The sequence below is a fragment of the Manacus vitellinus genome, unplaced genomic scaffold (genome assembly GCF_001715985.3).
Source record: "Manacus vitellinus isolate BGI_N305 unplaced genomic scaffold, ASM171598v3 scaffold_32_pilon, whole genome shotgun sequence".
In the NCBI taxonomy this organism is placed as follows: Eukaryota; Metazoa; Chordata; class Aves; order Passeriformes; family Pipridae; genus Manacus; species Manacus vitellinus.
Window position 1 is genome coordinate 4,979,193 of NW_021940460.1, and position 13,419 is coordinate 4,992,611.

Genomic DNA, 13,419 nt, shown 5'->3' on the forward strand with positions numbered 1-13,419 from the left:
TGCCGGGTAGGGATCCAGTGGTAGGAGGTCTCATCCTGCCCAGGGAGGATGTGTCCGGGTTGCCGTTGGAGGGGAAAGTTCTGCCTGTGAGTGGGTCTTATCCTGGCCTGGGGGATCCCCTGTCCGAGGGTGCTGTTGGAGGGGAGATCCTCCCTTACATCCTGCCCAGGGTGTGCTGAAGGTAGCTGGGAAGGAGAATGAGAAATCCCCTGCTCGGGCAGTGCCCTGTGAGTAGGATCCCAGCTGTGGTGATGGGGTGAGGGATCACATCCTGCTTGGGAAGTGATCCCCTGCTTAATAGAGGTCACAGCTGTGGGGTGTTCACACCCTGCCTGGGTGCTGTGACACCCCAAGGGTGCTTCTGGGGGGCCCCGAGCCAGAAGGGGACATAGAAAGGGGTTCCCCATAGCAAAGAGGGCCTGAGCTCATGGAAGAGCAGTAGCAGGGCCTGGGGTTTGGCTTAGCCACGGCCTGCAGGGGGTTGGATGATGTTATACCAGGAAGAAAGGCACTGGTGCGAACCCACTGACCAGTCTGGGGGTGTGAGGCAGAAATCTGGGTCTGAGGAGGGGACCAGCATCCCAAAACCAGGCAGGGAAGCTGCCAGTGCTGCAAAGACAGATCTAAATATCTCGCCCTGTGGCATTGTCTTCGTTCCCTGCTGTGGAGAAATCCCTGCTTGTGTGCTTGCAGCAGGGCACGGAGATGTGAGGCATGGCAGAAGCTTTCCCTGGGGCAGGGTAACAAGATCAGTGTGAGGGAGCAATTAGGGAGAGGTTTCTGTCTTACCAGTGTGAGATGAAGTGGGGTCAGATGCGTTGATGGTGCAATGGAAACGAGTGAAGACGCAGCTGGGATGGACTTTGCCAGAGCTGGCAGAGGAAGAAGTCTCCTGGGGAAGTCCTCATTCTCCATCCAAAACTCCATGTGCAGTAAAACCCTGTAGGACAGTTATTTCTGTAAGAGCAAGTGTGCTGAACCTTTAACTTTGCAAGGCAAGAGCGTGATATCTTCAGAATAACCCTCCCCGGATGCAGATAACTATCTGAGAAGTATTTCCAGAGTAAAACTGCTTCAGATAGAGTGCATGCAAAATGCTTCTTTTGTTGTGTTTCAGCCCCTGGAGCCCTCCACCCACTCCCTCCATGTCCACAGCTAGCAAGGTGAGTTTGCCATCCTGGCACTGCTTGTTTGGGCTACGTTTGTGTTTATGGATTTTATTCTGAAGTTGTTTACTTATTTGAGAACATCTCTTGAGCTGCTCCAGAGTGAAAATTCATCCTTGTGGTATTTTTAGCTTATTTTTCTAATGAAAGAAGCAGATGTGATTGGGTACTCTTGCCCTCTCTCTGTAACCTCTGCATTTATTTGTCTTTTCAATGGAATTTGTCCCAGGGGTCAAAGCTTCCTACATAAAAAGTTCCTACGTATTTTGTGAAAATAAATGGCAGACTAGAGGCCATCACTGTATCAGCTGGGGACAAAGTCTGTAAATTCCCTCCACGCCACACATTGCAGAATCCACACAGGATGTTGTCACAGGAAACAGCTTCATGATTTTGCTGCTCACAGGCTGTTTCTGCCTCCAATCCTCCCAGGAGGCTTTTTTTCTTCTTCTGTAAAATAGGTGATTCTTGCCTTTTCTGAAAACACAGAGCAAGAAGGAAGGTTTGTCCCTCTTATTTTCTTTTGCTTATATTGTTGTGTGAATATTATTTCATGCCTTTCTCTTTTTTTTTTTTTTTAATATTTTGAAAACTCCTGAGCAGGTCAGGAGCCATCCTGGAGTTCTCCATGTAATGGTGGCCTTGTAAAAAACTGCCCAGGAATGATCTTGTGCTCTTGCTGCCAGCCTTATTATGTCTGAGGGGGCTGGTACCTGAAGGCCCCCCGTGTTCAGGAGGGACAGTCTTGCGACCTGCAATGCTTCGTTTGCTGCTGCAGTGTAATCTTTGTTATTGTGCCTGAAGCAGCTTTGTTCCCTTTTAGTGACAGCATTTAGAGTTTTGGGCAGTTGATGTCCTTTTGGTCTTTGCCACTTCTTCAAATCTCACAGCAGCCATGGCTTTATTAGCTGTCCCCATGTGTCCCCTGCATGTGGAGACCTGGGGGGGGGGTGTGGGAGTGAGCAGCAAGGTGCCTGTGACCTTGAGGTGTGGTGCTGGGACTAATTAGTACCACACCAGGTGTGATTCTGGGCAGGCATCTCCTCCTGCTAGGACCTGGTGAGTATTTTATGGCCAGAACATGCAGTTCTAGTGTCAATGGCGGAGTTGTGAGTGAGGGGATTAACTGGAAAATCGTAGTTTCCATTCTTTGGAAGGCTGAATTAAACATCTAGTTTCAGATGTTTGCCAGAGTTGAGAATTCTTTGCTCAAAACATTCCATGGATCCTGCCCTGTGTCTATGGATGGCACAGAGATCACCAGAGCCATTTGGCAGCAGCCTGGTGAGATGTGGTGGTGTAAGGAGGGTGGTTTGGACCCTGCACTTGGATCTGTGGCAATCACCACCTGAAATAGTCTTGCTGCTTTCATACATCTCTCAGTGTAATCTCCTGAATCTGAAGATGATGAAATTTCCTGGAAGCAGCTCCATTTTCCCCTTGGAATTGTCTTTTCCTTTCCCCGTGCTCAGAGCCACTGGTAGAATTAAGGGAACAGGATTCTTGGTCAGATGTGGCTGATAAATGGAGTGTGAGCAGTCCAGGAAGTTGAACTTCCCACTGCAAAAGCTTGGGAAGTTCACTTGTTAATCCTACACAGCAATCAGCTGTGTGCCTTTTGGGGGAGTTTGGGGAAGAACAATTGTGCCCATCTAAAATGAGCCATGAGGAGCAATGGTTTAACTGAGAAAAACTGTTTCCAAAGAACGAGCAAAAAGTGACTCCCTGAATTGGTGTTACTTTGGTTCTCTTAGGAGGTGCATTTGGAGCCAGTCCATGATGCTCTGGGAAATGAACTGTCATCTCAAAACAAAATGATAAGATAGGGGTCCTATTGCCAAAGTGTCATCTGTAAAACAATTCTTTTATTAGCAAGGAGGAATTAGAGGGCAAAGTCAAGGTGCCAGCTCTGAAATGAAAAGCCTGATGCTGTGCAGCCTTCCTGAATTCCTGCTGGAGTAGTTTCTGGGTTTGCCTGTGTAATCTTCCCTAGTTCCTATGGTCATTTTTGGCAATTAGGGACTGTCCTTTCTCAGTTCTGTGCCTTGCAAGTGTGATGGCATTTGGTCCATCATTTCCCACCGACCAAGGGGAACTTTGTTCCACCGTAGCTTTTCCAGTAGTTGATGCTCGTCCTGTCTGCCTGAACGTGACTGTTTTATTCCCTCAGCGTTTGTCTCACCATGAGTTCTGAATTAAACGTCCCAGTGGATCCCTCCACCCCTGCTTGCTGCTCTGAGCCTGGCACGAAGGGCATGGATTACCGGGACTGGGTCCGGCGCAGCTACCTGGAACTGGTCACGTCAAACCACCACTCTGTTCAAGCCCTTTCCTGGAGAAAATTGTACCTGAGCCGAGCCAAACTGAAAGCTTCCAGCAGAACCTCTGCTCTGCTCTCTGGATTTGCCATGGTATGTGTGTTTTATAGCTTTCTGAATCGTGAAGGTTTTGGCTCTCTAAAATCATCTATTAATCCGCATTTTCCTCCTGGGAAGAATCAGGACATACTGTTGTTTCCTGAAGAGGCAGGAGGCATCTGTCTCGGCTGCTGCTGGAAAGTTTGAGGCTGGCTCTCTCAAGGCAGCACTGATACATGAGCTAAGACAACCCACACACTCCCAAGTCAGCTCTTTAAAAATACTAATCCCCTACCTGCAAGTGTTCCACCAGCAATGCTAAACAGTCCAGGACCTGAGCTCTCCTTTGGCCCTGAGGCCGTTCATCCCTTGCTGCCTTTACATGTGAGGTTGCCCATGGGTGAGGTTGCTCATGGGCGTGGAGTTCCTCCAGGCCCCTGTGGTTGCTGTGGTCCTGAACATTATTTTAATTTCTGTGTGTGTTTTCTCAGGTCATGGTGTCTAAAATAAGGTGGAGGTTGGGTCGCAGTCTGCCAAAGTGAAGTTTGCATAGCGCGATCAGGGAGATCGTGTTATACACTGAGGTGTGAGAAAAGGCCCTGAGACTCGTGTCAGAGGGCTCTGTAGCCTGAAGGGAGCCAAACCTGGTATATTTTTGTCAGTGCTGCCTATTAGAAGTAATCCCTGGTGCTTGCTTTCTGCTGTGCTGCACTCGGGTGTTATCTGGAAGCTATTTGCATAGGTCAAAACTGTGTCAGGAGTAAGCAAATAAACAAGACAGAGACAGTCTGGTCCAGTGCTCAGGCCTGTTCGAGCTGTGGTGTTAACAAAACACAGCTCTGCTGTGTCAGTGTGAGCCCCTTTACCTCCCCTCTGCTTCTTGCTTACTGGGAGTGAGGATTGAAACCAGTTTGGGGGAGGTTTTCTGCTCAGGAAATGGGCAGGTCTGGTTGTTCCTGAGGTCTGTCAGCAGGGGGGCAGAGGGCAGTGCCTGGTGCATGGGACACGATGTGAGGATGTTGCATCCTGCAGCTCAGAAGCTGTGAGGGGAAGACAGATCTTTCCAGATAGCCTTTCTTGTTTTATTTTAGCTTTTTCCGCTGCTTTTTCCTCCCCCAGCCCCCCAGACCATGAATCATCCATAACATTTCAGCAGTCTGGGATGACAAAGTTGGTCACCCAAAGTGAAGCTGGCAAGCTGCAGGTGGGGGGTTCAGTGGGAGCAGACTGGAGGGGGAGAGGGTGCTTGGGAGGGTTTTCTGTCCTCTCCGCTCTCTGTCTGTGTGCAAGAGATGCTCATAAAAGCTTTTCACAAAGTCTTTGTTGGTTTGTGACCAAACTTGTGTGCTGCAAGGGCAGAAGGTCCCTTCTTTTGAGAAAGCTGGATGCTCTCCTGTAGACTCCTTTCACTCAGTTTCCTTACTCTGGAAAAGCCTCTCATGTGCTTGCCCTGTGGGCCTCTGGGGTTCCATGTTAGTCATTTGTGACCATTCTCTTTAACATGGTTATTACATTAGCATTTTGTGTTCTTGTGGACTGATCTACGAGCATGGTCACACGAGGGGTCCGTGCTGGGCTGTGCTGTCACTGGCATCACTGGGACTCGGGGGCTTGCAGCCCACCCACACTGCAGGGCATTGAAAACAAAGCATGCCTTCTCAGCTCACACAACACAAAGTTGCTGGAAGTCCTTGGCAAACACACAAAGTTAACCATTGGTTTTGTTTTCTCTCTTAAACTGTTTAAAATGCGAGTCCAATAAACACGCAGGTCTAAATACTGTTCATTATGACCACCAGCCCAACATATAAGAGGTACTCCTGAAATCAGTAAGACATAAAATCTCTTGCAAAATCTGTCTTTATTAGCAAGCTTTTTCCCAGCTAATTGGACCTTCCTTTGACAGCTGAGGTATTTGTTCCTATTGGGTTGGTTCTCCTCTGGTAATTTGGCATGTAGGTATTTAGTACACGGATGTTTACTCTATTGAGAGCAACTATTTGGCTATTGATGAAAGAAGTTATTTTGAGATAAATGTGTGTAGACGTGGCACTCAGGGACATGGTTTAGTGGTGGACTTGGCAGTGCTGGGGGAAAGGTTGGACTCGATGATCTTAACCGTCTTTTCCAAGCTAACTGATTCTGTGATTCTATGAAATAGTTTCCCTGAAGCCTTGAGTGCATTTAACTATGTAAACAAATGTCATTCAGGGCTTGGCTATTGCTTTATTTACTTCCCTGTCGGTGTGTTTGATTCAAGCCAGTTCCATATTGGCTGAAAATGATTGCGAGCTGATGGATATTTAATCAACAGGCGATGGCTCTGATCCAGCTCCTTCTGGACAGGCTGCAGAATAATGCAAACCTTCCTCCTTACCATCTCTGGTATTTCTGGCAGAGAGTTGGGCAGATCAGGAGGATGTGGGTCATTCCAGTGCCATGTCTGCTTGGAGATGGGTTGTAGGGTGACTGCATTTGCCCCGAGGAGGCTGCAGATAAAGGAAATTAAGAGGGAGCTTAGGAGACCTCCTTAATAATTTTCCTGATGGAACTAAGAACTGTTACTGCTAATCCATCTTCTCAATACTTGTCCAGTCGCTACAGGATATGTATTTGATTAAAAAAAAAGACAAAACAAAAACCCTAACAGATCTACTGGAGTGATTTTTACAGCCTGCCAAACCATCTGTGTGAATGTGTCATGGTTTATGTTAAGCCATTTGTCATCCTTTTGCCTGTTATTATCTGTCCTGGTCTAAATTTCTCAAGATGAGTATCATTTTTGTTGTGGATAATCGGGGCTGTACTGGTCTAAAACCCACCATCGTTGCATGTAATTTAATTGCAGTTTAATTCTGAAATGTTCTGAGCGCTCGGTCCTGTGAGCCTGGAGTCCAACAGGATGATTCTCAAGCTTAAAATTAAGCCTATGCCGAAATATTCCATGGCTTGGCACAGTGCTCAGCCTTGCAAAGTGGCTTCTGAGAAGAGGTTAAAATAAGGGGGCTGTTGCATGAAAGAGTATAATTGTATCAAACATGACATATTAATAGTTTTACAGGCTAGGCAGCATATTTAATAATTTTTTAAATGGGTTATGTCAGCTTGTCCTCTTTCTCTTATCCCGGTCAGGAAATGACATGACAGTCTGTGCAGGGTAAAGCAATCAGAGCTCACTCACCTTTTCAGCACTTGTCTGGGTTAAATGAACTGGTTTTCTGCCTTGCTGCACTATCTGGATTGTTGATGTTTTCCCCTGAAATACCTCTTACTGAGCCATCAGTCAGTGTTAAAAATTCATCACATTGCACAGCTGAAGCCAGCCCTAGGGAATAGGTTAGTCTGGGAGGAAACATCCAATTAGCTGAAAAGTGCTGCTCATGTGAAGGATAACAAGCAGAAATTGATATGTTGACATCAGCCAGGCTTTCAGCTTTAATATAAAGCTATAAATTGAACATGCAGGTACAATTCCCATTCAGCTGGCTGAATACCACGTCCCTGGTTATTGCAGCACCCACTTAATGAACAATATACCTGCAGCTTTTCCTGGCTGATGGGGTGTGACTGGCAACCACAGCGCTGTACAAATTCATTGTACGTAGAGAATAAGTCTGATCTCCTCCCTCTCAAATCAATAAAAGGGGAACTGCAAAGAGAACATGCACAAGGCCATGTGAAATGTGTTTTAATTAAATTGACCTTGCAATAGATAGAAGGCCAATCCTGTGTTAATATTTTCTTTGCTGTACAACAAGAACTACTGTAAACTGCAAACAGGAACCTATAAAACAAACAAACAAAGTAAACTCTCCACATGTTCATAATCAGGACAAAGGGCTGGGAATATCCAAGAACCGCCACGATATTTTTCATGTCTCTAAAATCCTAAATAGTTTCTGAAAGTATAAATCTGGGCTTGTAGACCATTTGCCACATATTATATCTTGGTTGTTACTAAGGGTTGGACTTGTTGATCTCAGAGGTTCCTTCCAACCTGTCTCATTCTATGATTCTAAATGTGTTCAGACTTGACTGTGATCCCCTCATTCAGGCTGCTGATGATTTCAGAGTAAATGCAGGTAAGGCAGCAGTAATGCCAACTGGCTTCCATCCCCTTTAATCCTTTTCAGGGCTTCCAACAGGGAGAACACGGGCAGACCCCTAATCTTCCAGTGCCTAAATAATATTATTAACAAGTAATGCCAGAGTGAGGGGTGCAGGTGATTATACAGAGCCCGAAATGGCTGCTCGGGGGGTGTCTCATGTGAAGTCTGGATAAAGTAATCATGAGTCAGTTCTGCAAAATGCTTCAGTGTCCAAGAATTGAGCTGCTCGTTCAGACTTTGCCTTGTCATGATGGTCTTGAGAGGCACTGCCCTGAGTCAGGAACCCAAGTGTGGCTTCTTTCCATGTAGCTGTGCCGTGCCGGGGCAGCAGATCCCCTGGGATCACCAGACGTTTTGCCTGCTGCCAGGAGAGTTAATATCTCTGCAAATCATGAAGTGCAGCTGCAGATCCAAGCCAGCTGCTGGAGAGGACTGTTTGATAAGTCTTGTTCACTGCTTTTGTGGCTTCTCATAGTGAAAAAGGTTTGTGCAGTCCTTTCAGGGATGCTATCACAGAGAAGTACTGGTTTACTTCACAGGTAGGTTAAGTGATTGTACAAATTCTTATGCTAAACCAGTTCCCAGGCCTGTACTAGACTCTAGTTCTGATCTCAGAAGAGCCTCCTGCTCTGTTGCACATATTCTGCTTCTTAAGCTTTATTTGATTAAAGAAAAAATAGCCTTAGAGACCTGCTCTTGTTTTGGGAAGGAGACTCCTCTCTGAGTTGCTGAGCACACCCATAAGCCAGTAGCTGTCCACTTCTGCTGAGTGTATCAGTAAGTTATTAGCCCTCAAGGGAGAAATTTGAGGATATAAATAACTTGTATCTGGGCATATTTGTAATAAAACCAAACGTAAACTGTTCTGAGAATAGAAGGCAGCTATTTTAACTACGGGCTGACTTAACCTATAAAGTAGCTTGCGTGCTTCCCATGGAGGGGGAGACAGTGAAACCTGGCTGGCCACTGGCCAGAGGAGCTGCTTGGTTTTGCTTTTCTTTACACACCCGGAGTGGAAACTTCCTGCGCTGCCGCCGCAGTGAGGGGCGGAAGGAGAAGGTGTGAGGGGCGGGGGGGCTGGCAGGCTGTCGGCTGCCTCCCCGCCCCACGTGCCGTCTAATGAGTTCCTTCTGCTGTGTGTTGGGGTTGATGCAGCTCGTATGGCTCGTGGCTGCGAGGAGAGACGTGTTATGTTAGAAACGTGTTCCTGAGCCTCACGAAGGCCAAGGCACAGACTGTGTGAGGAACGGCAGTGATCCATCCTGGCTGCCGTTCCAGAAAGCGCTTGAGCGCGTACTTGACCTTAGGTGTTCTTCCTGAATAAGGATGCTTTCCTGGATGGAAGCCTTGAAAAGAGGGAAAGCCAGCAGCTGTTGACGAGCTCTCTGTTCCTTGGTTCCAGGTGGCCATGGTGGAGGTGCAGCTGGAGGTGCAGTACAAGTACCCCCAGATGCTGCTGATCGCCTTCAGTGCCTGCACGACGGTGCTCGTGGCGGTTCATCTCTTCGCCCTGCTCATCAGCACCTGCATTCTGCCCAACGTGGAGGCAGTGAGCAACATCCACAACCTGAACTCCATCAGCGAGTCCCCCCACGAGCGCATGCACCCCTACATCGAGCTGGCCTGGGGCTTCTCCACCGTCCTGGGAATCCTCCTGTTCCTCGCGGAGGTCGTGCTGCTGTGCTGGATAAAATTCCTGCCTGTGGGCTCCATCCTGAAGAACGAGACCACCAACGTGGAGAAGCCCAGCAGCCACGCGGGGTGGCAGTCAGCACTGGTCTCCACCATCATCATGGTCCCCGTGGGTCTGATTTTTGTCGTCTTCACCATTCACTTCTACCGCTCCTTGGTGCGGCACAAAACGGAGCGGCACAACCGGGAGATCGAGGAGCTCCACAAACTCAAAGTGCAGTTAGATGGGCATGACAGAGGCATGCAGGTGGTGTGACAGAGCCTGCACGCCCCCTCAGCTGGGGCTGAGGGCAAAACACCCGGTTTGCTACTTGGTGGGACGCACCAGTGATGGATTATCTTGAGGCTTCAATATGTAAATGCTAATTGCCTGCCATTTCTAGCTGTGGGTTCTAGTGCTGTTTCACATGCTGGGGTCTCTGGCCTGATTCTGGTCCTACACACTTGGTACTTGAGTTGACACTGCCGTGGAGTTCAAGGTCAAAACTTTACCTTAACATTGGTTCAGGTAGCCAAAAATCTGTATTTTTTACAAATGCAATATTCTGTTGCCAAAAGTAAAACTGCATCAGCTTCCAAACAGCCAGTGTGTGTGTGTGTGTGTGTAGGACCTGTTTTACATGTCAGAACTCCCTGGCTGTCAGTGCAGCCACGATTAACTGGCTGCTCATTTCTAGAGCAGAGCTGGTTAACGTGGGTACCTGCAGCTGACTCAAGGACAACCAGGAAAGCACAACAGAAACTGAAAGTGTTGATCACCATTGTTCCAAAGCAAGTATTCCATAAATACATAACCTGAAAGAAATCAGCCTTAGCTTTTTTTGTTCTTTTCTTGCTATTCTTTACTATGTTTTTACAGCTGGGGGTGTAGAACTTTGAATTGCAGGAGGCTGGGAAGTTCTCTCGTACTTTCTTCAGCAGCGTCTGTCACTTTAGATCGAACGAGTGCCAAGATCATGTGTTTTTTCCCAAGAAGAGGCAGGAGTGCCCAGGGAAGGCTTACAGGTGTTTTAGTTTTAACAAGGACATTCTTAAAACAGAACAGTGCCGGGGAATTTAATGAGACAAAACTTTGAAGGACTAGCAAAGCGAGTTTCAAGGAGGTAAGGAGTGACAGCAGATATTGTACAAATCTGTTGCTGTGTCTTCTTCATTCACGTGTTGCTGCGATGCCTTTTGCCTGTTTTGCTGGAGAGAACAAGCCCAGTCCTGTCTATTCCATCATTTAGCTTTTTTCAATTGGCTGTAGCATTTTCCTGTCAGAAATGAAGGCTTCCTTCTCCCTTCACCAAAGCAGGCAGCTCCTCTGGTGGAACCTGGAGCTGTGCTGGCGAGCCTGATGGAGCTGGATCCGGCAGGAATGCTGTGTGCCATTAAAGAGCTATCCATTTCCCTTGAGCTCATTTCTTTTTTCAGCAGCTGAGACAGTGACACTTGCATGTCTGTGTTGCTTAGCAAGGGAAGCTTGTAAATTCTGTAGCATCCTTGTGGGTGAAAAACTTCTGAAAAAAAAAACAATTTTATGATTTTTGGTAACTTTGTGGAGGGAAAAGAGTGTTTTGCAATCATGAGCTCTTTGAAGGGAAAGTAAGGCTTTCTGCCACACAGGGCTGCAAGAAGCATAAGCACATTTTCTTGGCCCTGATCCTGTGCTGATTTCCTCCTCTGCACTCAAAAACTGCAGTTTCAGAGTCTCTGAGGCCTTATAGGTTTCTGAAATCATTAAGGATGTTTGTAATGCTCTATTTAACCCTGGTCCCTTATTCCACTGGGATTTGAGAAACTTAATGGCAGTGTATTATTACATGTCAGCTTCCCAGAACGGAGAGCACACGCAAACCCCAGGGCAGCAGGGTGAGACTATCCCAATATTCCTCTCTGGTGAGGGCCTTGGGAAACCAACTCTCATCTCTCATGTTTACATGCGAATGTGAGCGTTGCTGAACAAGTTGCTTAGCACTGTGTCTGTGGCTTTCATCTGCTGTTCTTGCTGCAGTTGGCATGTACCATATTGGCTGATGTGCAGCAAAGAAAAATAGGCTTTGTGTGCTAAATGACTAATCTGTACTCATGTGCATATGCAAAAAAATGAGGAGTGTCCTCCAGGAAGTGGGTGGTCCTGAAATTCATACAAACTCCCCAGGAATCCGCCGTCTCTCCCTTCCTCTTTTTACCATAATAAAAATTAAAGGTTTATACAACAAAATCAGAGTTCAGTTTTCTGCCTAGTAATGCACATGTGGGCTCTTCCCCCAGGAGAATTTCTGTTGTGAGGCCAGAGCCAGACCAGATGGGAAGAGTCTCTCATCTGTACTTTGCACTCTCCTTTAATAATACCCTTGTGTACTGAGGAGCTCAGGAAGTTGTCGAGGAAAGCATTGAGCCATTTTTGCAATTTAAAAGGAAAAGTTTCCCCCGTGTGCACACAGTGCTGTGAAAGCAATGCAGCTCGTTTGGAAACAGCCAATTTGTTAATTTAATTTTTTGCAAGTATAATGAACTTCAGCAAATGGAGAAATGCAGCAGAAACTGTGCTTTGATTTTTGTAGAATAACTCGTTGAGGCTTTGGTGGGATTGGATTCAAGATCAGTCTCAAGGCAGAGCATCTGTGACTGGAGTGGGATAGCCTTACTCCAGGGGGAGTCTGAGGTATGGTTTGGGATGGTGTCCCCGGGGGCAAATGTACTTAAAACAGAATAATAACATGCTTTCCCATCTTTGCTTGCAGCTCTGTGTCTTGTGTCTCTCTGGGCACCGAGTTCTCCCTTCCATGAGAAGCCCTTGAGAGTATTTTTGCTCAGTGACTGTAGCATCTGGGATCTCTCTGGGATCACCTTTGTGCTGTAACTCCTCTCCCTTCCCAACAACAGCATCTGCTTTTCTTGCTCCTGCCTCTCTTCCTTTCAACTTGTTTGCATTTTCACCTCTGTCAGGTCCAGACTTGTGTTGCAGACAGGTTACCTGTGGTACCAGCCGTAGCAGTTCATCCATAAAGGAAGGAGTAGGGATGTTGGAGTTGTCCAGGTGGGTGTTTCTGTGCTACAGCACTAGAAAATCCTTGCTCCTGCTGCTGCCCATGGCTGTCAGCAGGATTCCCATCAGTCAAGCATGAAGATTCCAGCCTTTCCACACTGTCACTGCTGTCCCGGCAGGCCTGTGTCATGTCTGAATTTGTCTGTCCCGTGCTGTCACCTCTCTGTCATTTCTGGGGTGTCCGTTTGTCATTCCTGGAGTGTCCCAGGTTTTGTGTGGCTCCGTTCCTGCAATTCCTGCCCAGAGATGCTTCTCCCAAGGGTTCCACCCTCAGCTGGGGACATGTGTTGAGGATCTCCCTGACGTGTGTCTTGGCTTTTTGTACCAGCCTTGGGCCCTGGGCTGCTGCACCCTGGGGTGGCTGTTGCCCTGATTCTCAGCCCCCTTGGGCTGTGACTCACTGGACCAGTTATTACCTTATTTGGGCCATTTCCCCAATTTTTGCTCTGCGGCTTAGCAGGGGGACAGCCATGATCTCACTCCAGAGTCCTGAGTCTTCCTCTAGATTTTTTTTTGGACAGCTTTTGCCCAGCAGAAAAACGCCTCTGCAGACTGCAGCGCTGCAGGGACCTTGCCTGCCCACCCTACAGCAGGGAAGGAGCTGTCAAAGACAAGGGTACAGCCCAATTTGTGTCATTCCCAGGCACCTGCCCTGGTAATTTAGGAGGCAACTCCTCTCCCTCCTTCCCTGGTTAGCAGGAGTAAAGGCAGTGCACGACTGGGGGCCGGAGGGAGCTGTGGGAGCCCGAGCAGTGTCGGGTTCTCCCTTCGCCGTGTTTAGTGGCAGCTCTCGCTCTGTGAGCTCCCTATTTTTAACATCACCCCAGGGCAGGCCTGGCTCCCGTTGTTTCAGTGGGTATGTGACTCTCAGAGGGACTTTACGACCAGGAGAGATGGAGCAGTGTTGGGTTTCCACGTGACGGAGGAAAGCGATCCTGTGCGAGAGCCCCGGGTGGGGCGAGCGCTGCCGTAAGCGCTCAGATATGTGGGAGTGTTTATAGAGAGCTCCGGCGTGGGTTCAGCTGCAGAGAGAGAACATCCTTCCTCTTCCCTGGCCCTGG

At 47.8% G+C, this 13,419-nt stretch overlaps 1 protein-coding gene across 1 annotated transcript in view; it reads left to right on the forward strand.

Moving 5' to 3' along the window:
• ORAI2 (ORAI calcium release-activated calcium modulator 2) overlaps window positions 1–12,383 on the forward strand; it is a 14,613-nt gene extending 2,230 nt beyond the window's left edge. The window contains exons 3-5 of the mRNA XM_018076742.2: window positions 1,118–1,163; window positions 3,337–3,577; window positions 9,035–12,383. Of these exons, the coding sequence (XP_017932231.1) occupies window positions 3,350–3,577; window positions 9,035–9,580 (774 nt within the window). The 5' untranslated portion in view covers window positions 1,118–1,163; window positions 3,337–3,349 and the 3' untranslated portion in view covers window positions 9,581–12,383. The remainder of the gene's footprint in view (window positions 1–1,117; window positions 1,164–3,336; window positions 3,578–9,034) is intronic.
• Window positions 12,384–13,419: the final 1,036 nt, after the last annotated feature.